The sequence below is a fragment of the Vicia villosa genome, linkage group LG1 (genome assembly GCF_029867415.1).
Source record: "Vicia villosa cultivar HV-30 ecotype Madison, WI linkage group LG1, Vvil1.0, whole genome shotgun sequence".
Taxonomy (NCBI): Eukaryota; Viridiplantae; Streptophyta; class Magnoliopsida; order Fabales; family Fabaceae; genus Vicia; species Vicia villosa.
Window position 1 is genome coordinate 98166037 of NC_081180.1, and position 27733 is coordinate 98193769.

Genomic DNA, 27733 nt, shown 5'->3' on the forward strand with positions numbered 1-27733 from the left:
TAGTTAGTACATTCATATATATATATATATATATATATATATATATATATATATATATATATATATATAGAAATATTTAGGAGTTGAAATTGAGTAAAATCAGTAGGAAATTAATTGTCAATTGTATCATGAAACTATATATATTGGTATAGTAACACTATTGGTGCCATTTCAGATGAATAATTTAGTAGCAATCTTGGACATGAGTAGGCAGAAGAATATTATTCGGCAGTACTGTAGCAAATGAAATTCTAGTATCAGGAAGTATGCATCTTGGTAGAAGAAAAATAATAACTTAACAGGAATATAAATCCAGATTAATTAAATAGTAGCAGGATTATTTGGCAGTAGGTAGTATTAGACAGAAAAATTGTACCGAATAGGTAGCATTCGTAGTTTAAGCGGTATTTTAGTTGCCCGGAATCGAGTGAAATTTGTCGGGGTGGTTCGTGTATGCGAGTAGATAATTGTTGTTAGTTATTTTTGTTGATTGCGTTGAATTGCAGGTACTGTTGAAATAAGTTGATTTGTTCCGAATGACGGACAATAATAAGTTGAAGGCTCGTTAGCCAATGTTGCAAGTTGTTATGTTCTAAGTTGAAAGTTGTTATGTTGTTCTAAGTTGATTATGTTGTTCTAAGTTGATCATACTAATGTTATTTTGTTGTTCATACTGAGTCGCATACTTGCATTTATTAAGTTGGAGCTCTATGCTCACCACATTGGTCTGGATTGCCAAAAGTTGAAAGTTGAAGACTTATGCCTTGTTGATGCCTCGATAACCTGGCAGATTTTAAGTTGGGAGTTATGCTCCAATGGATCCACATGCATGTGCATAGTCCGAGTTGCATTTGAGTCGTATTTTATAAGTTGTATGTTGTGAATTGAAGTTGTGTATTTGTGTTGCTCTAAAGTAGTATTTATATAAACCTTAGATCTAATATATTACTTATCATGCATTGGTTTATATGATTCGATATCTCACCCTTTATTTGTTCGTTGTTGCCTTTATATTGGTAACGTGCAGGTAACGAGGAGTAAAGACTTAGTAGTTTATTGGTGTCGTCGCTCTGATACGTAGCACTCGGGGAGATTGAACGCTTATTTGATTTTATGTTATTTCCAGTTGAACTTAAGTCGTTATTTTGAAAAGTTGTTGTTTGATAAGTTGTTTAAAAGATGCTATATTTCTTTTGAAGTAATAACATTGTGAATCCGCTGCAGATATTTTATTAGTGTTGAATTATTTGAAGACTAAATAATTGTTTAAAGTTTTTCTAATTATTACTTGTTATGTATCCGTTATAATTGAGTTATTTTGCCATTGGTTTTTAAGTTGAAATGTAATACCGCAAGTTTAAGTTAAAATTTTGGTACTCTGATTTTCTTATAAACGTTGGGTAGATTTGGAGTGTTACACCCCTCTTTTCCTTGTCAACTTTCCGCTTCCTCTGTGCCACTGGTCTTACGGAATGGTGGATGGTGATGCGATGACTTACCACTTTGGTGTCTATTTCTAGCATGTTAGAGGGAGCCCAAGCGATTAGGTCGACATTCTTAATGAGTTGTTCGAGTGGTTTTTGCTCGTCCTCCGTGGATAATGGAGTATCTATCTTCGTCACTAAATGAGTGTGAGGACCTATTTGGACCTCCTTCAAATCTTATGTGAACGCTAGCCTTTTCGCTTCTGTGCCCAGTCTGGAGTCCCAACACTTGAAGTTAGCACTTGGAACTTTGGAAAGAGGGACGTCAACAAAGGCGAGTTCTTCTCTGGTTGTCTCCAAGCTACTTAAATAGCACTCTCGAGCTGCTTGTTGATCCCACTGAATCGTACCAACTCGCCCATTATGGAGCGGGTATTTTTAGGGTTAGATATAAAGTGAATACGATTACTCCCATGGCGTTGATAGTTGGTCGCCCAAGATTGATTTTATATGGTGATAGGGCATCCACAATGAGGTAACTGACGTCAATCGCCTTGGCATCAACTCACTCTCCGTGTGTGGTCTTCAGGGTTGTGTGGTCTATTATTGGCACCTATTCGCCAGATAACCCCGTCAAAGAACCATTGAACATTTTTATGTCGTTTGGGTCGAGTTACAGCTTCTGGTAGGTGTTCCAAATAGGACGTCAACAGAGCAGCCAGGATCTATCAAAATGTGCTTGATGTCCCAGGTTCCCTGTTGCACAATGATGACCAAGTGATCATCACTGTGAGGATTGATGTCGAGGGCATCCTCCTCAGAGAAGATGATGTTAACCCCCGCTTTCCCTTGGGAGCTTTTGGGGAAGCCACGAGATAGTACATTTGTTGTAAACATCTGCCTTGTGTATTTCCTCCAGGAAGATCTAGAGTTACCTCCACCAGAGAAACCTGTAACCATGGTGTTTTTGTTGTAGGTTATTGTTTTGTCGCCCATCTTCAGAGGTAAGTTGGAGGGAGTTAAAGTAGAAGTGTGACACATGTTAGTTTTACCGGAGCCTCGCGGTAAGCGCCATTGTATTGATAAAAAATTACAAGTGTGTGTTCTCCATGCAAGGGCAAGGAGACCTAGAGACATTAGTAGGTATATTATGTTATATGGTGGTTAGAGCTTACCCAGGACGGGGAGAAGTCCTGTAAGATGGTGTTTTATGGTGGTTTTAGGAGTTCTGCTCATGTAGGGTTTAAGATCCCTCATTCTCCCCTTAAGGGGAGATGTATTTATAGAGATCTCTAGGGTCTAGGATTCTCTTGGAAAGGGTCACCGCCTACTCAATCAATGGTGGATCATTGAATCCCTATTTTTCAAAAAATCGTGGATCATTTATTGACCCTGACTTTTCTCTTCCCCAAAAAACGTCATATCCCATATTTTTCACGACTGACTAATAGGAAAGTTTTGGAGCGAGGCGATACCTCTTCTGGACGACACTCCAACATCACCTCTTATGGGACGGTCTAAAGACATCCCCTTAAATGAGAACCTTTACAATCATAACACTACTCTCTCTCTCTCTCTCTCTCTATATATATATATATATATATATATATATATATATATATATATATATATATATATATATTTCATTAGTTTTGATATAAAATAGAAAGAAAAAAAATTGCATTTTATCTCTAAAAAATGTATAATTTAAATAAACGGTCTAAAGAATTTCCCCAAACTACCCCATGATTATTTATTTGGCTATTAAAATTGAAAAAAAGAAAGTAGAAATATAAGGAGAAGAAAAGAAAGGTTGAGAAAAGAGAAATGAACCCTCAAAAGGATAAAACAAAACAAAACCAATGTTGTATGCTTGAGAACCAAAGGTAATGCTTTGTTCAGCTTCACCATACCAAGATGCCATTTTTTCTTCTTCAACCTTGTAAGTCTTCCTTATTCTTCACCTGCAACTCCTTCATTTTCAGCAAGAAGCCTCTAACAAACTCAAACAAACTAGTTTCTCTAACACCCCACAAATTTTGTTATTTTCCCAATATTGTTCTTTCCACACCTCATGGTTCAATGGTTACGAAGAAAGTTTCGATTTTGAGTGGTGCCCACTTCAAGTTTTGCTCTAGGAATGCTGGGTTTGATGGGGTTTCCAGTGATGTATCTCGAGAAGCCATTGATGACGAAATTCAAGAGCTTGAAGGCATTGAGTTGTTGAACAAGCCTTCACCTGTTATAGAAGTTGAGAAAGAGCAAGAGAAGCCTTCGAAAGAGGAGGCTTTGGCACCGTTTTTGAAGTTTTTCAAAGGGAGTAAGGATTATGTGAAGGAAGTCGAAGAAGAGAATGAGGTATTGGAAGTTTCTGAAGAGAAAGATAATGTGAGTGATGAGAAAGAAAAGGAAGATGATGAAAATGAAAAAGATGAAGAAAAGGAACAAGAAGAAGATGATAAGAAGGTTAATGTTGAGTACTATGAGCCGAAACCGGGGGATTTTGTGGTCGGTGTTGTTGTTTCTGGTAATGAAAACAAGCTTGATGTGAATGTTGGGGCAGATTTACTAGGTACAATGTTAACCAAGGAAGTGCTTCCTTTGAATGGTAAAGAAATGGAGAGTTTGTTATGTGATATGAATAGGGATGCAGAGGATTTTACGGTTCGAGGGAAGATGGCAATCGTAAAGAATGATGAAGTAATGAGTGGAGTATCAGTGCCTGGAAGGCCTGTTGTAGACACCGGAACCATTTTGTTTGCCGAGGTTTTAGGTAGAACCCTTAGTGGTAGGCCATTGCTTTCTACTAGAAGACTCTTTCACCGGATTGCTTGGCGTCGAGTGAGGCAGGTTTTTATCATTCTTTCATTCCTTTTTATCCTTATCCGATGTCTAGTTTAGTAGATATTATATGTTTGCAAATTCCATGTTGAATTTATCGGTTGGATTAGGTAGTTTTAATTCTAATGACTAGTTGAAATAAGCTATTTTGTAGAACTTATAAATGCGACGTTATCATTGTTAGTAATCTTAATTTCGTAAAGTCAAATAACACTTTTCATGCTGGTGTGGTTTTAATCTTCTGTTTTTAATGTTTGGGGCAGATACAACAGCTCAATGAACCTATTGAGGTTAGAATTACAGAATGGAATACCGGCGGCTTGTTAACAACAATTGAGGTCTGTTCATTGACTTTAAGTTTATGTTCACGTGGCATTTGAGTGAGTGCTTATTTCTTCGTGAATTTGGATGCGCAGGGTTTGCGAGCATTCCTACCTAAAGCTGACCTTGTGACAAGAGTAAATAGCTTTACCGACTTAAAAGAAAATGTAAGTTGCAGTTTTGAAACTTCCTTCTTGCCAAAAAAAAAGGTGTTTTTTCATAACAGGATAGTTGCTTATCTTATAAGCTCTTGTGAATACTTATTATAATTATGCAGGTGGGACACCGAATGTACGTAGAAATTACTCGAATAGATGAAGCTAAAAACTCTTTGGTACTTAGTGAAAAACAAGCTTGGGTTAGTATTCAAATTTGTGTCTTTTTCCGATTTTTCGTTGGTTTCTTGCATCAATGTTCCGCAGTTTCTAAGTATTGATATCTCCTTTTTATCTTTTGAAATTCCTTTTGTACAAAATGACGTGCAGGAAAAACTATATCTTCGCGAAGGGACAGTTATAGACGGAACAGTACAAAAGATATTTCCGTATGGTGCACAGATTAAGATAGGAAAAAGTCACAGAAGGTGAGTAACTATTCGGATATAGATAACAAACCCTTGAAAATATAACTCAATTCAAGTTGATTTCATTCATTGGATGAACCTGTTGGGTTTTTTTCAGTGGGTTGCTGCATGTTTCAAATATCACGCGAGCCAAAGTTACTTCTGTCAGCGACATACTTTCTCTCGATGAGGAGGTTAAGGTTCTTGTTGTGAGGTCAATGTTCCCCGATAAAATTTCTCTAAGGTAATGAATTGTTGACTTTAACTTCCTTTTTGTTTATGGTGGAAAATAAAAGCTTGTTTTGTTAGGTAAGAACGTGTTGCTAATGTCAAGTTATTTTTCTTATCATGCAGCATTGCAGACCTTGAAAGTGAACCTGGGCTTTTTCTTTCAAATAGAGAGGTATTTATTTATTTCTCTATTCTAATCCTATCAGGGCTGTCTTAAGTTTTCGAAAACCCTATGCATGTTAACCACATTTTAAGTGTGGCAAATCAATTATGGGGTCGGTCTATTTTGTCATGGTTTAACCGTGAAAAATATTCTATGAGGCCCTTTTTAGCCACGGTTTAACCGTGTCAAACTTTGAGCCCTGTGCTACAGCCCGCCTTGCACGCCTTCAAAGACAGCTCTGATTCCTATTAAATCTTCGTCTATGGTTTTAGTTGTATTGCGTGTAATAACTTCTTGTTAATTTTTTGGCCGAACAAAAGAGAGTATTTCTGGAGGCTGGTATGATGGCAGAGAAATATAAGCAAAAGCTACCTCCTCCTTCTGTCACTACAAGAGGACCTTTGCCAACTAGTGATTTGCCCTTTGAAAATGAAGCACTTTATGCAAACTGGAAGTGGTTTAAGTTTGAAAAATGATGACGAAACAAGCTTTCACAGAAGCATGAAAGAAATTATTCACAGAGAGAAGCTCAATGGAGAGAATCTGATACTGCATGGAACACTTGTTCCACGACAGACTTGCATTTTTGGAAGAAAACGTAAAGAACCTCCTCGACTGGAAAAAGCTTTTGACACTGTCATTGTTCGTATACGTTGTTTGGGCACGAAACAAGAGTGTGTCGTGAAGTATATGGTGAGAATAATCAAGGCCTAATTCACTTTTTTTACCTTTAATTTTCTCACTCGTGGACAAAAAAAAGGTTTACTTTGATTTTTTATCTTCATTTTTTTGAGTTTCTTCGTCTCCTTTTTTGGTGTCATTTTATAGATAGACTCATATAGTTGGATGTAAATTCTGAAGGCAAACTATAGTAGTTTAATTTTGATTTTCTTTTTGTCTTCTTACATTTATCATCTAATTATGTGTTGACACTTTTGAACTGTTAAGTCACAAGATTCATTAAATGATGCTATAACATATTTTGATTCAATCCCTTAACTCAAATTTTGATTTGATATTTTTTCCCTGCTTGAATATTTCCTTGCTTTTTATTATGAATTTGGACTAGTAAAATAATATCAAATTTTAATACAAAGAGTGTATTTATATATATAGTAGTGTTCAGAGCCAAGAAATCCTCTAACAAATTTAATATCTCTAACAAACTAACTTAACAAAAATAAAATCAAAATAAAATAAAAGGAGACCTTATATTTTAACATCTCACAAACTGAAATGTATGTTAATCATTTCAAGTTTGAAAACAAGACTAGAGAATGGACCAAGGTGGAGAAGTTTTGTGAAAAGATAAACAACTTAGAATGGACCAAGGTGGAGAAGTTTTATGAAAAGATCAGCAACTTGATTCTTGGATTCTATAGGCATGAGGTGTATCAGATTGGCTTGTATTTTGTCACGGATGAGGTGACAAACCATTTTGATGTATTTAGTTCTTTCGTGGAAAACTGCACTGGTTTGGAAGCGATGTAAATGATGCTTGTGTTGTCACAGAAAATTGTAACTGGCAGAGGATAAGGAATTGAGAAGTCTTGCAGCAAATATAGAAACCATTGAGCTTCATAGGACATATTTGCAAGGGCTTGATACTATACTTAAGATGATAACATGGACACCACTTGTAGCTTTTTTTCATTTCCAACTAATGATATTAACCCCTAGATAAAAGCTAAAACCGGTTGCGAATCTACCTGTGATAAGACAAACACCCCAATTAGTGTCTGTAAAACCTATTAGAATGAGATTGGAATCAACTTTGAAGAATAAGCCCAAGGTTACAGCATTTTTTATGTAACAATGAACTCTGGTTGCAACTTATAGGTGTGTATTGTTGTTTGGATAAGTACATAACTCAATATGCATATAGAGTAGCTTATATCAGGATTGGAATGAGTTAAATATAAAAGGTTACTAATGAGGATTATGTAGGTAGATGGATCTGGGAGAGAAGTTTCAAACTTGGATCTAAGGGGCTTGAAGCCGATTTTGCAGCAAAAAGTCCTACTTGTTGTACGAGATCTAAACTGTATTTTCTATGGAAGAGGGTTATGTTATGTCTGTTGAAGACTTGGAAATTCCAAAGCCAATGAAGTATTTAAGTGTAACTAGGTCCTTCATGTTGTATTACTTGTCCAAACTGAGTTTGATATTATTAATCTCTTTGAGGAAACTCCGTGCAAGAATAAATTCATATACATAAACAAGAATGCAAGTAAAAGAGTTAATAGGATTTTTAGTGAACAATGAATAATCAGATTTAGATTGTTAGAATCCTAAATAATGGTAGTGGTTAATTTTTGGTTCCATTGTCTACTAACTTATTTCAAACCATAGATAAATTTATTCAATTTGCAAACAAGACCTTTGTTAGGAACATTTGGGTTTGGGGTACATTTCATATAAACTTCGTCATCTAAGTCCCCAACCTATAGAGATGAAGAGTCATATAGTTGTCAACAAGACTGAAAGTTTCTAAAAAAATCAATACCTTCAATTTGGTTGAAACCTTTAGCAACAAAGCGGAATTTATACCTTTATATGTTACCATTGGAATGGAATTTATTGGATATCATAGTTTATATGTGTATATAATATAGTTTCCCATTGTATATAATAGGATAAGTTAGTTGCCTAGCTGGCAGTTACTGATTGGTTTCTTGTGTTAGTATATATATTCTCTTATCCTATGTAATCAAGAACCACTATTGAATGAATAATACACTTTACAGTTTATCTTTTTCTGTTATTCTATTCTTCTCTTGCCCATATTTTCAGTTACAATCTGTTACGATTTGTTGAGTTTACCATGGCTTTCACCATTATCGACATGGTATCAAAGCTATTGAAGCTCTGGTAGCCATTTCTCGTGAACGATTTTCATCTTCTGCGTTCTTTCCGCGCATCCTCTTCTTCTTTGTGATCGTTCTTTCTTTCTTTGTTTCTTGTTTCATCAATGGCTACCCAGAGTTATGCCGATTTCACAACCAATTCTGCAAACCCCTATTATCTTCACCCGAACGAAAATCCAGCAATTGTTCTTGTCACGCCACCACTCACCGACAAAAATTACCATACATGGAAGCGATCGATGCACATCGCGTTAATTTCTAAGAACAAGGAGAAGTTTATTGATGGAACCCTAGCTAAGCCACCGGTGTCAGATCCTCTCTATGCACCATGGATTCGATGCAACACCATGGTTCTCGCATGGATTCAACGATCGCTTTCGGAATCAATTGCAAAATCCGTCTTATGGATTGATACGGCGTCTGGGGTATGGCAAAACTTGCAGATTCGGTTCTCTCACGGCGATATCTTCCGCATCTCTGACATTCAAGAAGACTTGTACAAGTTTCGACAAGGTACTCTCGACGTCTCTAACTATTTCACTTAGTTGAAAGTTATGTGGGACGAGTTAGAAAATTATAGACCAATCCCTTTTTGTTCCTGTGCTATACCATGTTCCTGTGGTGCGATTGCTTCGATCAAGAAATATCGGGAGCAAGATTACGTTATTCGTTTTCTAAAAGGATTAACTGAGAAATTTGCTCACTCAAAGTCTCAGATTATGATGATGAGTCCTTTACCCGACATCAATAAAGCTTTTTCCCTTGTTATTCAACAAGAACGCGAAATGGATTGCTTGGCTTCGGGTATAGTTCCTCCTGCAGGTTCTTCTGAAGAGATTTCTGCCTTACATGTTCATACACATGAAGGCCATTCCAATCCTAGACAGGGTACAAATTCGTTTCGCCCTCGAAATCAGAATTACAGTGGCTCTAAAGGCAGTAATAGAGTGTGCACTCACTGTGGTCGAACTAACCACACTGTAGAAACCTGCTTCATCAAGCATGGATACCCCCTGGTTTTAAGAACAAGGTCAAATCACAAGGGAGTTCATCATCTTCATCTGCACAGACTACTGCTCACAATGCCTCCATTGTCCATTGCTTCTCCTGAGGGTTCAGCTGCACCTGCTTTTGGATTTACTAAGGAACAGTATGACAGCATCCTAGCTCTGCTCCAGCAATCCAAACCTAACTCCTCTGCTCATTCTGTGTCCACTTCGCCCTTTGTCATGGCCTCTAATTCAGCCAATGTGACTGGTAAGAACCCCTTTCTTTGGATTCTAGATACTGGTGCAACTGACCATTTTTCATTTGACTTATCTTTGTTTAGTACTCATAAGAACATAGTGCCTATACCAGTAAGCCTTCCTGATGGTTCCCAAGTTGTAGCATCCATTTCTGGCATAATTGATGTCTCACCCACCCTCACTCTTCACAATGTTCTCTATGTCCCTAGTTTTCATGTGAATCTCATCTCGATAGCTAAACTTGTTAACTGTAACAATGTACATGTTCAATTCAGTGCTAATAATTGTCACATTGTGCAGAATCATTCCAAGGAAATGATTGGTACAGCTAGCATGCACAGGGGATTGTATGTTCTTGACTCCACAACTTCTAGTTTCTCTACTAAACATTCATGTAATTCTGCTTCTTCCAACACATATGATTTGTGGCACTCACGATTAGGACACATATCAAATATAGGTTTACGCCATATTTCAAAAATTTTCCCTTTCATTACTTCCAAAAATAATGATAATGTAGCTTGTGATGCTTGTCATTTTTCTAAACAAAGAAAACTCCCCTTCCCCAATAGTGTTTCTCAATCTACTGTACCTTTCAATATATTGCATGCTGACCTCTGGGGTCCTTTTGCCACAATATCTACTCTAGGACATAGATATTTTTTTACCCTTGTAGATGATTTTACTAGACACACTTGGGTTATTTTCCTTAAAACAAAAGACCAAACTAAAAACAACATCATCAATTTCATTGCTTACATAGAAAACCAATTTCAAACTACTCTTAAATGTCTAAGGTCAGATAACGGTACAGAATTCATTGCTTTAACTGATTTTCTCCTTTCAAAGGGCATTATCCATCAAAGGACTTGTGTTGAGACACCCCAACAAAATGGGGTGGTTGAAAGAAAACACCAGCATATCCTTAATGTAGCTAGATCCCTCTTTTTTCATTCCAACACCCCTTTAAAGCTATGGAATTTCTGCATTCAACATGTTGTCCATCTCATTAATAGATTACCTAGTCCTCTTCTCAAATATAAAAGTCCTTATGAACTCTTGTTTAAAGAACCTCCCTCTCTGATTCATCTTAAGGTCTTTGGCTGCTTGTCCTATGCTACCACTCTCCAAGCTCATAGAACCAAGTTTAACCCTAGAGCCAGAAAAACTGTATTTCTAGGTTTCAAGGAAGGTACAAAGGGTTTTATTCTCTATGACCTTCAAAACCACAGTATTTTTGTTTCCAGAAATGTAGTTTTCTATGAAAACACATTTCCCTTTAAACAGGACAGTGACCATACTGCTACCCCACCCCATAACCATACTGATATCTCACAACAACTTGATGAGCACATTACCTCAACCCAAACTCCTTTCTCAAGTCAGCAGCATAGTACTACTGACCTGTCCTACTCATCTGACAGCATCACTCTTACCAATGACAACACCACTGCCTCATCTTCCCAACTTGTTAATCCTGCTACTTTACAGCCTGTTCTTTCACCTTTATCTGAGCAGTCTACTCCCTCTTCCCATTCTGAACCCTCACAGTCTGTACCTTATACAGACAATTCTCACCTCAATGACATCAACAACCCCTTACCCGATAGTCCCTTATCTGATGTGAATCAGTCCACATATCCACCTTCTACTTTACCCTCTGAGCCTCCCTCCCATGACCTAGAGCATTCTGAAATTCAAAACTCTTCTGAACCTACCCTATTACCCACTAGACATTCCTCTAGGTCATCTCACCCCCCTCAGTATTTACAAGACTATCACTGCTACTCTACCACATCTAATTCGAATCACTATTCCACCACTTTATATCCTCTTTCTTCTGTTCTTAGCTATGAACATTGTTCTCCCTCCTACAAACATTTTTGTTCATCTGTGTCATCTAATCTTGAGCCCAAAAACTTTAACCAAGCTGTTAAGTTGGATTGCTGGAAACAGGCCATGGATGCTGAACTTAATGCTCTTGAAGTAAACCAAACGTGGAGTATTGTTGATCTCCCTCCAGGAAAAGTTCCCATTGGATGTAGGTGGGTTTACAAGATTAAATATAAGGCAGATGGCTCCATTGAGAGGTATAAAGCTAGGCTGGTAGCTAAAGGTTATACTCAAATGGAGGGCATTGACTATTTTGACACTTTTTCCCCTGTTGCCAAAATAACAACTGTTAGAGTCCTTCTAGCCATTGCTGCCATCAAAGGATGGTTTCTTGAACAATTAGACGTTAACAATGCTTTTCTTCATGGAGATCTTCATGAGGAAGTCTATATGACCCTTCCCCCTGGTGTTTCTACTACTAATCCTTCACAGGTTTGTAAACTGCAGAAGTCTTTATATGGCCTTAAACAGGCCAGCAGGCAGTGGTACTCAAAATTGTCTTCCTTTCTTATTTCTCTAGGTTAGTCTCAATCACAAGCTGACCACTCATTATATGTGAAATCTAACAATAAATGCTTTACTGCTATCCTTGTCTATGTTGATGACATAGTCATTTCTGGAAATTCTATGACTGAAATCCAGCAGGTCAAGCACATTCTAGACCAGCAGTTCAAGATAAAGGACTTAGGCAAACTCAGATTTTTTTTGGGTTTTGAGATTGCTAGATCTACCAAGGGAATATTCATGAATCAAAGGAAATATATTCTTGAACTTTTGCAGGATACAGGGTTTCTTGCTGCTAAGCCATCTTCTATCCCTTTTGATCCTAATATCAAGCTTTCTCCTACTGATGGTGTACCTCTTTCTGACCCAACCATGTATCGTAGATTAATTGGCAGATTAATTTACCTCACCAATACTAGGCCTGACATCTCTTTTGCGGTACAACACTTAAGTCAGTTTGTTAGCAAGCCTTTTGAATCTCATTATCAGGCTGCCACCAAAGTGTTGAGATTCTTAAAATCTTCTCCTGCTCAAGGTATTCTATTCTATGCATCCAGCTCTTTGAAACTGTGTGCTTTTGCTGACTCTGACTGGGCCAGATGTCCCTCTACAAGGAAATCTGTGACTGGCTTTTGTGTTATATTAGGATCGTCTCTTCTTTGTTGGAAATCAAAGAAGCAAAATACGGTTTCTCGTTCTTCCACTGAGGCCGAGTATAGAGCTCTTGCTTCTCTCACTTGTGAGATTCAATGGTTGCAATATTTGTTCAATGACTTGAAGATTAGTTTCTCTCAACCAGCCGCAGTTTATTGTGATAGCAAATCTGCTATATATTTAGCACATAATCCTGCATTTCATGAAAGAAGCAAACATATAGAATTGGACTGCCATGTTGCTAGGGAGAAAATATCTTCCAATCTCATTCACTTACTTCCTATTTCTACTTCTGCCCAGTTAGCAGATGCTTTTACAAAGCCTTTACACTCTCCAGCTTTTTCCTCTATTATGAGCAAGTTAGGACTTTGCTCTATACACAGTCCAACTTGAGGGGGCATATTGGATATCATAGTTTATATGTGTATATAATATAGTTTCCCATTGTATATAATAGGATAAGTTAGTTGCCTAACTGGCAGTTACTGATTGGTTTCTTGTGTTAGTATATATATTCTCTTATCCTATGTAATCAAGAACCACTATTGAATGAATAATACACTTTACAGTTTATCTTTTTCTGTTATTCTATTCTTCTCTTGCCCATATTTTCAGTTACAATCTGTTACGATTTGTTGAGTTTACCATGGCTTTCACCATTATCGACAGAATTTAATCTTAAAAATCCACTTATAACCTATTTCCCTTTTATTTGGGGGAAGGGTGGTTAGAGTCCAAGTGTTTTTATCAGTTAAAGACTTTAACTCATTGGTGATAACAAGTTGTCAATGAGTGTCCTGCATAATAGTAGGATAGGAAGTGAGTTTCTCTATAGATGATATTTTTAAGTTAAACAACCTATGAGAGGTATATAAATTATCATAGGAAACTATATCAGATAAAGAATAGACAGGTATGTATATATATATATATATATATATATATATATATATATATATATATATATATATATATATATATATATATATATATATATATGGTTGGAAAGAAGTAGAAAGAGTTGTACATTGAATAAGGGAATAGCGGTAATCCTTGAGATAGATAAGAATTCTGGAGATTCTGTCTGATTTCCTAATGATAGTGAAATTAAGGGATAGGTTTTTTAGTTTGGACATGTATGGGAACATGTGAGGTATCAGTGTTAGTATTAGTGTTAGGAATGTAGGAAGTTTTAGTGTTGGTGGAATGGTGATGTTTGGTGAGAAAGTTATGTGTTGAGGAATGTGTGGTAGGAGTGTTAATGTTAATGTGCATGAGTATGGGAGTGTTAGATGCAATAGAAAGGGGCATGGTTATGAAGATAATTTAAATAAAAATCATATGAGTCATTAGAAATTGTTTTGGTTGTAGATTCAGGGTTGGTGAAAATTGAGAGGTATGGGTAGATGCTTTCATAGAATATAATGTCTATATATGAATATTTGTTTATTATGAAGGTCTTACAAAATATGACCTTTGGCACCAGCTTTAATGCCTAGATAATTAGATTTTCTAGATCTAAAATCAAGTTTTTGTTCTAAACCTTTTTAGGGTTATAAGCATAAGAAAAGTACAAAAAGAGAAGAGTTTCAATGTTGATCTCTTTTATTCAATCTTTTTCTGGTGACTTTTCTTTTTCATCATGGCACTAGTAAGGTATCAAATCAAAATTACGAGAAACAACATAAGCAAATTGATTCATTAATTTAAATAAAAGAGAAGTACAAAGAGGGAAGAACTTTCATGATATCTAGCTATTACTCTTCTTTGGATCATATTACCAAAAGGAAATAAAACAAAAACTGAAAAAGTTCTAAAATATCCCAAGTTACATGTTATCAGAGTCGAAGAAGTTGTTCAGATCATTCATGCCATCCAGGAATTATTGGTTTTGTAATGTCCGGGTGGTCCTCATTATGAGGGCAAGGTACCTTTATCCTTGTTTTAATGATGCCAAAACCTCTTTTATCTAGGTTGGCTCCATGGAAAAACTTGCTAGTAGAATGGGTGGCATGAAAATCCTTGAAAACAAGCATTTTTGGAAGTTTTCTCTGCTTGCGTCGACTCATGCTTCAGTTAGGTCTACTCACGGATTGTAGAAGATCATTGCACCAAGCTCGGGACTGCTGGCGTCGAACCTTCTTGTCGACACATACTAGGAGTTGGATATTTGTAGTTTGCGTCGATGCATGTCCTGTTGCGGTCGACGCATTGCTATTTTAAACATCAACCTACCAAGCTCGAGTTCGCTCGCGTCGATTGGGCCTTCTGCATAGGTCGACCACTCGTTGTTTTTCACCAAATTTTCTACTATGCTGTTTGGTCTTGACTATTGGGCAACTCCCATATATTGATTAGTTTCCATCATTTGGATACAACAAGAAAAGTGAAAGATATACACATCGTGCTCATCATCTTCAGCCTCTCATCTATTCATCAACAATTACACATAACAATTTTTGTTGATCAAAATGCAGAGCTGTGTTGATAACGTTCAAATTGAAGATTGAGATTGAGATTTGGGTTGAGCATTTGTGGGTTTTTTCTTGAGTAAAATCATTGGGGTTTTATCCTCCAAGATCTTAAGGATTTAAGGGTTTTTGCACAAGTTTTTGCTTCAATAGATTCAGCCGAGTGAAAAGATTGGGAAATGTTGGTTTGCTCAATCAAGTAACGGTAACCGGAGGATTGCGAAGAAATACTTGGGGTCAAACGTCTTGCGATTGAAATCAGCCGAGTGAAAGGTTTGCGGAACGCAGTGTGCATGCAAACAAGTAGCGGTAACCGGAGGTTTATCTGAAGAGTTTGACATACTTGATTCATCTCGAATCAAGGAAAGAGAAGAGCATAGTATCAAATTTAACAATTGTAAATTGAGTGTTGGTGACTATTTCTTCTCTTGTAAAACTTTGCAACTTAATATCTTATATCCTAATTCTAGATTCTAGAATTGGGGGCAGACGCTACACGAGGACGACAAAAGGAACTGCCTAAACAAATCGTGTGTTGTTTTTTTTCCGCACTTTTATTTTCATTTGCTATAGTTTGTGTGATTTAGTTTTTTGAATATGTTTTACCGTAGTTGTAGTGATTGAAAAGTATCTTAAAAATTCATAGCATTCATTTTGATTGCTATCTAGTAACATCACCACTACAATTTAAGTAAAATTGAACTTGGTGTATTTTGCACACCAAGCATTTGATAAATTGATAAACACACAAACTATTGAGTTTATCTTAAACAAGTCATTGGAAGTAGTAAGTACTCAGTGATATTATTTAAGCGTTTGATTAATTGGCTATCGTATTGATTTAAATCTCCTCATTTTTAGTCAATTCGATTTCGCATATCTGATCCTTCCAATAACAGATCGTTAAGACGATTTTGATTCTGGGAGCTTTCGCACCGTTTAAAAACAATTTTAAAAGCGCAATTTTTTAAATAAAAGATCTATTCAAACTCCCTTCTAAATCCATCCTATCGTCTAACAAGTGGTATCAGAGCGCCGATTTATCTAGTGTTTCACATATAACTTTTTAGAAAATGGAGAACGATCCAAAAGGGGCGTACAATAGAGCGCCTATTTTTACCGGTGAAAACTATAATTATTGGAAAGATTGTATGCGTGTGCATATCAATTTTGTTGGTAGAAAAATATGGAAGATCATCCTCGAAGGTCCTATGGATATAACCATGACCAATGAGGCGGACGTCACCATACTTAAACCGAAAGCACAATGGAATGAAAAAGATCAGAAAGATTATGCTTATGATTGGAAAACTAGAAACATGATTATATCATCTCTAAGGGCTGATGAGTATTTTCGTGTCTCACATTATGCTACTGCTAAGGCAATGTGGGAATCGTTACAAGTCACCCACGAGGGAACTAATGATGTCAAACTAGCTAGAATCAATACCTTAACGCAAGAGTTTGATCTCTTTCACATGAAGCATGGTGAAACCGTTGCGGAAATGTAAAAGAGATTCTCTCACATAATCAATAACTTACACACACTCGATCATATTCAGTGGCGGAGCCACGTAGATACAGGGGAAGGCCATGGCCACCCCTTTTATTTTTTTTAATATTTTTTTTATATAGAGGAAAATACAAAACTGCCCTCACTGTGAGTTAAAAATCATTCTTTTTTTATTTTCCTTCACTCTTTCACAAAAGAAACAGTTCAAGAAACACAGAAGCATTCACGAAAACGAGACCACTACTTCCAAGTTCCATCTACCCATCGAGTGGACCGTGGACGCTGCCGACTTGCTGTCGTGGTTGCTGGAGGAATCATTGCAATATTCTCAAATAAAAAAGGTCTTCTTCTTCCTTTGTCAATTTTGTATTTTTAGGGTTTTCATCTTCTTCTTCTTTAAAAATGGTTAGACTTCTGAATAATTATTAAGGGATGCTGAAGATTGGTTTTAGATTTCTTTTCAGATTTCTATGTATTGTGTTTTTAGGGGTATTTACTGAGACATTTTTGGATTTCTAAAATGTTGTATTTGTGATTTAGGGAGTTTCTGGCTTTTTCAAATCTTTAGATGTTAGTATTTTTTTAATGTTGAAACTTGATTGTAATTAGAAGCTGATTTAGGGAGATTATATATTTATTTATTTTTATAATTTTGGAACTTGATTAAGTTTAGTTGAAATATGAAATACTGTTTGAGTGATTGAAATATGAAATAGAACCGTTTCTTTTATTAAGAATGAAAGTATTAGATTTAGAGAGAAAAGCTTAGTAGAGCAAAGATTATAAAGTGTCAAGTTTGAGTGATTGTAACTAAAATTGAAGTTACAATATTATAGTGATAATGTTTGCCTCAAGTATCAGTATCAATACTGACAGTGATAAATTTTGCCATTTTATTATGTTTCATTTTACTATGTGTGATAATTTTTTAGACTTTATTATGTGTGATAATTTTTTCATGTGTGATAATTTTTGCCATTTTATTATTTTTCATTTTATTATGTGTGATAATTTTTGACATATTGTTATGTTTCATTTTTTTCATCAGAAAAATAAAGATAAATAATAGAAAAATTGATTCGTTTTTCAAGAGGAAAGCATGTGAAATTGAAAGAGAGGAGAGGGATGAAGAAATTATAATTCCGACATTTGAACCTGAAACAATTCTTGAGATTCCAAGAATTGAAGAGCATCATGGGTTTGAAAATTCTTTGGAACGTGATCCTGGAAAGCGTCGTCCGATTTGGCAATATCCACCAAATCAAGTGGATGCAATACAAAGAGCTTATCTAAAATGGGGTCCATATCAAATTCATTTAGACAACTATCCTTTGTCCGGTAATGCGGATCATCCAAGAAGGTTTCAACACACTTGGTTTAGCATATTTCCCTCTTGGTTAGAATATTCACCATCTGAAGATGCTGCATACTGCTTACCTTGTTACCTTTTTAGCAAAAAACCAAGTGGACGTCCCGGATCACATGTCTTCATTTCTACGGGATTTAGAACTTGGAAGAAAGTTAGGAATGGAAAACATTGTTCCTTTCTTAAACACATAGGGATGGATCCATGTTCGCCACACAACAATGCAATGCAAGCTTGTCAAGACTTGTTGAATCAAGATTGTCATATCAGAAATGTTATTCAAGTTCAAAGTTCAAGTCAAAGAATGAGTAACCGGCTTCGTCTCAAAACTTCAATTGACACTGTTCGTTGGTTAACACTTCAAGCTTGTGCTTTAAGGGGTCACGATGAAACTAGCAATTCAAGAAATCAAGGTAACTTTCTCGAATTGTTAAAACTTTTAGCATCTTACAATGATGAAATTGCAAAAGTTGTGTTGGAAAATGCTCCACAAAATTGCAAATATACCTCACATCAAATTCAAAAAGAGCTCTTGCAAATTCTTTCTAGTAGGGTGAAAAAACATATTCGTGAGGAAATTGGTGATTCCAAATTTTGTATTGTTGTAGATGAAGCTCGCGATGAGTCAAAAAAGGAACAAATGGCTCTTGTATTAAGATTTGTTGATAAAGTTGGTTTAATACAAGAGAGATTTTTTGATGTGGCACATGTTAAAGACACCACGTCTTTAACTCTTAAGGAAGCAATATGTGATATCCTCTCTCGACATAACCTTGATGTGTCTAACATTCGCGGACAAGGGTATGATGGTGCTAGCAACATGAGAGGAGAATGGAATGGTTTACAAGCACTCTTTATGAAGGATTGTCCTTATGTATACTATGTTCATTGTTTTGCTCATCGATTGCAACTTGCCTTGGTTACAGCATCAAGAGAAGTCAAACCAATTCATAAATTCTTTGATAAACTGATTTTTGTAGTCAATGTTGTTTGTTCTTCCACTAAGCGTCATGATGAGTTACAAGCTTCCCAATTAGAAGAGATTGCACATTTGTTAGAGATTGGTGAGATTGTAACTGGTAAAGGTTCAAATCAAATTGGTACTTTGAAACGAGCTGGAGATACCCGTTGGGGATGACATTACAATTCTATTTGTAGCTTGATAAACATGTACGAAGCAACTTGTTCAGTTTTAAAAAAAATTGCAAAAGAAAGGGGAAATTATGCTACACGTGGGGATGCAGATAGTTCTTACAATTACTTGAAGGCATTTGATTTTATATTTATTTTGCATTTGATGAAAGAAATTATGGGGATAACAGATATGCTTTGTCAAGCCTTGCAAAAACAAAATCAAGATGTAGTTAATGCCATGGACTTGGTTCGTTCAACAAAAAGTTTTATTCAAGACTTGAGAGAAAATGGTTGGGATATATTGTTTAGTACAGTGACATCTTTTTGTGAAAAGCATGGTATTGAGATTCCTGATCTTAATGATATTCATTCAACAACAAGATTTGGACGATCTCGCCTTGAAGAAAATCAAGTCACAATTCAACATTACTTCAAAGTTGAAATCTTTTTCACTACCATTGACAAACAGTTGCAAGAGTTGAATAGCAGATTTAGTGAGCAGGCAATGGATTTGTTAACTCTTTCTTGTGCTTTGTCTCCTAAGGATGAGTATAAAGCTTTTAACATTGATACTATTTGTTCTCTAGTTGAAAAATATTATCCTATGGATTTTAGTGATCAAGAGAAGAATAATTTGCAATTTCAACTTCGGCATTTTCTATTTGTTGCTCGCCAAGCATCAAATTTGAATAATTTATCAACTATTCAAGAGCTATGTTCATGTTTAGTGGAAACTGGACAAGCTGAAATTTATTTCTTGATTGATAGGCTACTTCGCCTTATCATGACTCTTCCAGTTTCTACGGCAACAACTGAGAGGTCTTTTTCAGCAATGAAAATTATCAAGACTAAGTTGAGAAACAAGATGGATGCTGGGTTTCTAAGAGATAGCATGACAGTTTATATTGAAAGGGAGATTAGTGCAAACATTAGTTCTGAGTCTATTATTGAAGATTTCAAGTCACTCGGAACACGTAAAGCTTTATTATAAGGTATTTTCAAGTCATGTTATTTAATTTTTTGATAATCAACTTTATATTTATTTCAACTTAAATGCTTTCTATGAAATATGATTTATATTTTTCTTTATAATTTTTATTTTACTTTAGCGGCCATCCCTTTTCTTTTTTCCTGGCTCCGCCACTGATCATATTACTTCCAATGTTGTTGCAATTAACAAAGTTTTGAGATGTCTTAATAGGGAATGGTAACCTAAAGTCACAATGATCAGGGAAGCCAACGATCTCACGACATTGGATCTTACAAAATTGTTTGGTAAGCTTCAAGAACATGAGCAATATCTCATGAATCTCAACAAGCATGAAAAGAAGGAGAAGAAAGAGAAGTGAAGGGACATGAAAAATGAGTCTTCCTAAATATTTTTGGGGCGATGCCATAAATAAGGCTTGTCATGTTTTGAATAGAATTCTAATACGTCTTATTCTTAACAAAACTCCATATGAGCTTTTAAAAGGTAAGAAGCCTAATATTTCACATTTTCACATTTTTGGATGTAAATGCTTTGTGTTAAATAATGAAAAAGAAAATCTTGGTAAGTTTGATTCAAAAGAGGATGAAGGTATCTTTCTCGGATACTCTCAATCTAGTAAAGCACATAGAGTATACAATAAGAGGTTACATATCGTTGAAGAATCCGTGCATGTTTCATTTGATGAATCTTATCCAAAATCGGTCAGAAAAGGTATTGTGTTTGATGGTGCAGGTGTATCTTCGGAGAGTATACTAAAATATCCGGATGTAAGAAGTGTTGAAAAGAATGATGGCCTCATATCGGAGAAAGTTGAGGAGAAATCGGATCAAGTACCCAAAAAAAGGTGGAAGATCATCCAAGTAATAAAAGTGATCTCCCCTTTGAATGGAAATCCTCTAAGGATCATCCCATCGACAATATTCTAGGAGATATCACAAAAGGAGTTACTACACGGTCTAAGATAAGTAACTTTTGTTATCATTTCGCTTTTGTTTCTCAAATTGAGCCTAAAAATTCCCAAAGATGCCTTACTCGATGAAAATTGGTTCTTGGCTATGCAAGAGGAACTAAATCAATTCAAGAGAAATGAGGTTTAGAATTTTGTCACTCCTCCGCGAAGTAATTGGTACCAAATGGGTGTTTAGGAACAAATTAGACGAAAATGGAATTATAATTCGCAACAAGGCTCGTCTTGTTGCTCAAGGGTATAAACAAGATAAATGCATCGACTATGAGGAGACTTATGCTCCGGTCGCCCGACTCGAGGCTATACGCCTTTTTCTTGCCTATGCATGTTCACAAAACTTCAAATTATTTCAAATGGATGTTAAGACTGCCTTTCTAAAAGGCTACATTAATGAAGAGATGTATGTATCTCAACCTCCCAATTTTGAAAATTTTGAGTATCCTAACTATGTTTATAAACTTAAGCGTGCTTTGTACGGTCTTAAACAAGCCCCTAGGGCTTGGTATGAGCATTTTAGCAAATTCTTACTAGATTAAGGATTCTCAAGAGGGAAGGTTGATACAACTCTTTTCATTAAGAGTCAAGGAAAACACTTTATTTTAATTCAAGTTTATGTAGATGACATTATTTTTGGGTCTACTAACATGTCCTTAGTCAAGGAATTCTCTAAGCTAATGCAGGGAAAATTTGAGATGAGTATGATGGGGGAGTTAAACTATTTCCCCGGGCTTCAAGTCAAGCAACTCGAGGAAGGGACTTTTGTGAGCCAAACGAAGTATTTCCATTAGCTACTCAAGCACTTCGATATGGCCAACTCTAAGGTTATTTGACACTCATATGCCTTCCGCGGTAAATTTAGACCAGGATGAACATGGTAAGCCAGTTCATGTAAAAAGGTATAGAGATATGATTGGTTCTCTTCTTTATCTTACCGCTTCCCATTCCGATATTATGTTTAGTGTATGTATGTATGCTAGATTTCAATCATGTCCCAAGGAGTCTTATTTAAAATCCGTAAAGCGCATACTTAGGTACCTTTGTGGTTCTTCAAAGTATGGACTTTGGTTTTTCGAGGGAAGTGATTGTTCTTTGGTTGGCTATTTCGATTCCAATTTTTCCGGTTGCAAATCGGATAGGAAGAGCACTAGTGGGACTTGTCATTTCTTTTCAAATTCCTTAGTAAGTTGGCATAGCAAAAAACAAGTTTCTATTGCTTTGTCAAGGCATGTGATCTTGATGCTCATTATAGAAAGCGTTGAAACTCATTCCAAATCTTGGGGTTTCTGCATAAAAGTTGTGTGGGATCTCACGTGCCTAACTTGTCATGCCAAACGCATACTCTTCAAGTCTTTGCAAGCGACCATATGCTTATTATTGTAGTTGCGAGACTCCTTCTGGTTGACTAATTTCGGGATGGAATCAGTGGTCTTGATCTTCTTGTTGTGTTTCTTGTTGGCCGCCTTCGTTAATTATATGTATGGGGATTCTTCTCATGGCACTCATGTTGATGTGCATCTCATCATCAGGGTGACTTGGCACTCCAGCTAACCTACATAATTAATTAATAATACAAAAATGCCTACTAGCTCATTACGGGGCGTTAGTCATATATTTAATATTTTTAGCAATTAATTTCGAAACATCAATGTCTTCCTGGTTTAGGATGGACATTAGAGCAAATGACACTGATTCACAATGAACTCAAATTGGTTGGAAGCATATTCTAAGGTTTGCACAATAAACAATGTCAATGCCCTTGGTATCAGATGCATCTGCATAGTCTTAAGGGTTTCCCATTCACAATCACTCATTTTGCCCCTGGTTGGCAAACTGCATTTTTCATCTTCTCACCCCTTTCCTCAATCATAATGAGGTTCCTTTAATTTTGGACACTACACTCATTGAGAGGTTGTAGATAAAGAAGATAATTAATTCTAAAAGGGCAATAATTAATACTCTTACCTCACACATAAGAAGTGTATCCTTTGTATTGACGTAAGACAACTTTTGCCTAAAACTCTAACCCAATAGATTTGTTTCTTTCCTTGATCATGTTGTTTAACCTTGTCCAACCTCTCTCTTTGAGCATGGTGATTAACTTTTCATACCCCTCCAAGTTTTGAACATCTAATGCTACTTCACTCACCAATTTGAAATCTTTAACCTTAAGGTATTTCTCAATATGAGCTTTTGTGAAGAATCAGTATTTTGGAAAGGTTAGAGCATCTTGAGTAGGAGGGGTGCATATGAAGTTACGACTTAGGAAATTCTATTTCTTTTGGGTGCCATGGCTCTGCACAAAGTTCACACAACAAAAGCAACAAAATATGCAATAAAAAATGACTAGAAAAAAGTACATAAAGGTAGGTGTACGAATGAAATGCCAAAATGGAATTTTATAGTTTTTGTTCGCACTCTGTCGTGACTGCTTGAAGTGTATCACGGTCGCGATGCACAACTTTAGACCCCAACGATCACTTAAACGTCTCTTTCTCAACGCCTCTTTCAACGTCTCCATTACGACCACGTTAAGATCCATCGCGACCTCGATGAGACTCCAACACAACCACAATGGATTCATCGCGCGCACACGAAATCTAGTGGATGATTCTTCTTTTTTACTTCACTTCTTCATGTTTGCTCATTTTTCACCTAATTCAGTGAATAATTCTATACAAAATTATTTTTTCAAAAAATATCAAATAATTTTCTATATTTTTTAAAAAATTTATTTTCGAAAATCCCCGTCTCTCCTAGAAACTTCCATTGATTTAATAAGATAAATAAATAAAAAAAAAAACAAAAAAGAGCGATTTAATCATAGGAATTACCCAACTCTGTGCGATCCCGCATTATATACAACAACACTAGACCCAAGTCCTCACTCTCACTACCAAAATCCCAACATTTTCTAAACCCTAGCGGCACGCAATTCAATTCGTCTCTCTACACAAAATGGCCGATCCTGAACACCGTGAAGAGGAGGAGGCACCAGCCGTTGGCGACGACGAAGATACCGGAGCACAAGTCGCTCCCATCGTCAAACTTGAGGAGGTTGCCGTTTCCACCGGCGAAGAAAACGAAGACGCCATTCTAGATCTGTATGTATTTTCCTTTTCATATTTCACTTTTTCCTTTTATTTTTAGGGTTTTATCTTAGATTTTTCATTGATCGCAGCAAATCGAAGCTTTACCGGTTTGATAAGGATGGAAATCAGTGGAAGGAGAGAGGCGCTGGTACTGTTAAGTTTTTGAAACATAAGGTTACCGGTAAAGTTAGGCTTCTCATGAGGCAATCCAAAACCCTCAAGATCTGCGCCAATCATTTCAGTATGTGTTTTCTGCATCTTTGTTTTGCAATTTTGATTTTAAGATTTGATTTTTCTGATTGCTTATTATTGGATTGCAGTTTTACCTACCATGTCTGTGCAAGAACATGCCGGGAATGAGAAATCTTGCGTTTGGCATGCTAGGGATTTTGCTGATGGGGAACTCAAGGATGAGCTTTTCTGCATTCGTTTTCCATCCATTGAAAGTAAGTATGATTTAGATGACTTTCAATTCATTGTTAGTTGCTATTGGTTGGTTACTTATAATTGATTTGCCAATTTCTGTTTTTTATTTTTAGTCACTCAAAGGCATCAACACATTGTATAGTTCTGCAGTTAGTATCCTCTCTCAACATTAGCATTTATGTGTTGAATGCTTTGTGATTCTGGAGTATCTTTTGATGAGTTCTTAGCAAAAATAGTTGAGGCACATTCACCTCGGGTACTAGACTGCATGGTGATGTGAACTTTTGTTTGTAAGATTTCATAACATCAACTTATTGGTCCAGCTGTTCACTTTGATGGGTTTGTGCCCAAATGGTTAAGCAGTTTTGTTGTGTAGTGTCATTAAGTGAATGCATTAGATATCTTGACATGCCTCTGGTTTTAATTAGTGTTCCGTAAAACAATTTAGTTGGTGAATAAAGTTTGGGTACATTTTGTATCAATTCAGTTTGTGTTGGATTACTTGGTTTCTCTCAACTTATTAAAACTGAACTTTACAATTGCATTTTAAGTGATTGGTCTCCTACATCAACTGCCGAATGGTTAAGTAGTTTTGTCGTTCAGTGCAGTGTCATTAAGTGAATGTATTCAAGATCTAAGCATGCCTCTGGTTTCAAAGAGTGTTCGGTAAAACAATTTAGTTGGCGAAGGAAGTTTGAATGATGTGCATCATTTTATTTTCATAGTTAAAGATCTGAATATAAGGTTCTTGGCTGGTCTTTATGTTTTTTATTACTGCAAATCAAATAGGATATCTTAGATTCTTATTTGTAAATTTCTGTTGTATATGATAGCACAGTTAAAATTTCTCTCCGTATTACTCACGTTTAGGAGTTTTCTTTTAATTTTTGTCTGCACAATCTCTGTTACATACTCATCCGCAACATCATCAAAATAAATATGAAGATCACAACCACACGAGGACTGTTTACACAAAGAATGTACTTTATTTTATTTGTAGTTCATTGTAGGCAGTTCTGTGCCCGAAGATGCTCTTGCTGATGATCCAGATTTCTATTACCTGTACATAGGATGTATGGAAATTGCTTTAGTTAATATTATTGTGAAGGTTACACACACCAATTTTCAATTTCAATGATTCAGCCCATTCTTGTAGTTAGTGTTTGGGTGGATGATATAAGAATATTGCCGGGATATAGCTCGTTAACTGAACATCCTTATTTAGTTATGTTTCATTGTGTGTAAACTAACCATTGCTTTGTCTCTCTCCTAGATTGTAAAAGCTTTATGGAAACATTCCAAGAAGTTGCTGAGTCTCAAAAACAAGTTGATGACCAGGAAGCATCTGCAGCAGCTACTCTTGTTGAGAAATTGAGTGTTGATGACAAGGCTGCTGATGCAGAGAAGAAAGATGAAGAGAAATCTGCGGAAAAAACTGAGAAGCCAGCATCAGGTGAGACCAGTAAGGCAGATGCAGATAAAAAAGTTGAAGAGCCTGAGTCCACTGCTTAGTATTATTTATTAATATTTCATACTATGCAATCTGATTAAGTTGTGGTCGCGTTTTTTCTGTCCTTGTCTTTGGATACAGTCATACTTAATGGTTGCCAGATTGTCATTGTCGTTCAATTGAACTGTTTGTGTCCCTGGGTTTTTTCAGCAAGTGAAATTAGGGTTGGGTGTGAATTTTGAGACTTGAACTTGTTGAGCTTTTGGGGTCTGGGAGTTTATTGTTATTATTTTCATTCTACATATGTATTTGTTACGAGTAATGAGTTGTGTTGGTTGGGAGGGGGTAGTCGGGAATGGACAAAGTCATAAACAAAGGTTTTGTTTACAATTCGTTTGAGTTCCATATTTTGGTTAAAGTACATTTTAGTCATTTATTTTATTTTTAATTTTAGTTGTCTTTCAACTCTTGTAAATTTCAGAGTTTTCTTTTTGTTTCGGCGAAATTCATTAACTTTTATAAGTTACAACCGAGTTTCTTATAATTTGGTGATTGGTTTATGGAGATAATTTCTTTATCCATCACAAAAGTTATAGTATTTTCAACCAATCACATGGTACTATTTAATTTAAACCTATTTAATTATTTATTAAATAGTATGATTGTTTGTTGTTTTCAAAACATTTTACATTGGAGGTAATTTTAATCAATTTTTTGAGTTGAGTAGATAAAACTTCATTTGGTTTATTGTGCAATAATAAGACCGGTGATTGATTGTTCAATTGTTTGGATGAGAGAATATTTATATGATATACAAAATGAGTACCTGTATAACACCGAAAAGAAAAAGTCAAGAAGAAAGTACTTGTGAAGTTACTTGGACAATTGTAGGAAGATTGTAGTTATTCACGGCTAGGGTGGAAACGAGGATTGATATTACATTTTTTTTTTGGAAGCAAGAAAAGGAGACTTTGAATTTGATCTTTGGTGAAAGTGTGAGCATATTGTGGTGGATTACTGGGTTGAGATTCAATGTTATTAAGAAGCTTCTTGGTTTTGTATCTGTGAGATTCAATGTTATTAACAAACTTCTTGGTTTTGTATCCATGAGGAAACCATGGAGCAAATAAAACTTGTCTATTATATGATTGATTTTTTTACAATTGGTACAAATTGGGGTTTTCCACCATTGTTTTTTTTGAAAAGATTTGAACTTTGCTTGATTAGGTTTTAAAGATGTGGTACTGTAGGGTCTGGTAAAGTATCAATTTGCACCTGTCTTTGTTGTTGGAGTTTTTTCAGAGAGTATACTTTGGGGTCAAAAAGTAAGATTTGAGATCTAACAAGAAAGTAGTTCGTGGTTTCTATACTGATTGATGGTCTTAAAAAAGTTGCAACAACTATTTGAGGCAACTAGGGTGGAAATAGGCTGGGCCGAGCTAGACTTTGTCAAGCCTAAGTCTAGCCTGTCAAAAAAATCGAAACCTAAGTCTGGCCTGAAGCCTGTCGTAGGCTTATATTTTAGGCCTGAGTCTGACCTTTTCGAAAGCCTGTTAAGCCTACTTAAAAGTCTATTTGTTTTAGACATATATAAATAAGCAATTAAAATAAGTTTAAAT

General features: G+C 35.9%; 2 protein-coding genes and 1 pseudogene across 2 annotated transcripts; all 3 read left to right on the plus strand.

Moving 5' to 3' along the window:
* Window positions 1-3226: 3226 nt before the first annotated feature.
* LOC131643659 (protein PIGMENT DEFECTIVE 338, chloroplastic-like) lies at window positions 3227-7214 on the plus strand. The gene is made up of 8 exons (XM_058913944.1): window positions 3227-4274; window positions 4529-4603; window positions 4682-4753; window positions 4864-4944; window positions 5072-5169; window positions 5267-5392; window positions 5503-5551; window positions 5863-7214. Exons 1-8 carry the CDS (start codon window positions 3342-3344, stop codon window positions 6016-6018), a joined length of 1590 nt encoding a protein of 529 aa, XP_058769927.1. The 5' UTR covers window positions 3227-3341; the 3' UTR covers window positions 6019-7214.
* Window positions 7215-16251: 9037 nt separating this feature from the next.
* On the plus strand, window positions 16252-20182 carry LOC131649959 (uncharacterized; annotated as a pseudogene).
* Window positions 20183-23991: 3809 nt separating this feature from the next.
* Window positions 23992-26579, plus strand: LOC131643660 (ran-binding protein 1 homolog a-like). The gene is made up of 4 exons (XM_058913945.1): window positions 23992-24250; window positions 24328-24479; window positions 24559-24684; window positions 25938-26579. Exons 1-4 carry the CDS (start codon window positions 24105-24107, stop codon window positions 26174-26176), a joined length of 663 nt encoding a protein of 220 aa, XP_058769928.1. The 5' UTR covers window positions 23992-24104; the 3' UTR covers window positions 26177-26579.
* Window positions 26580-27733: the final 1154 nt, after the last annotated feature.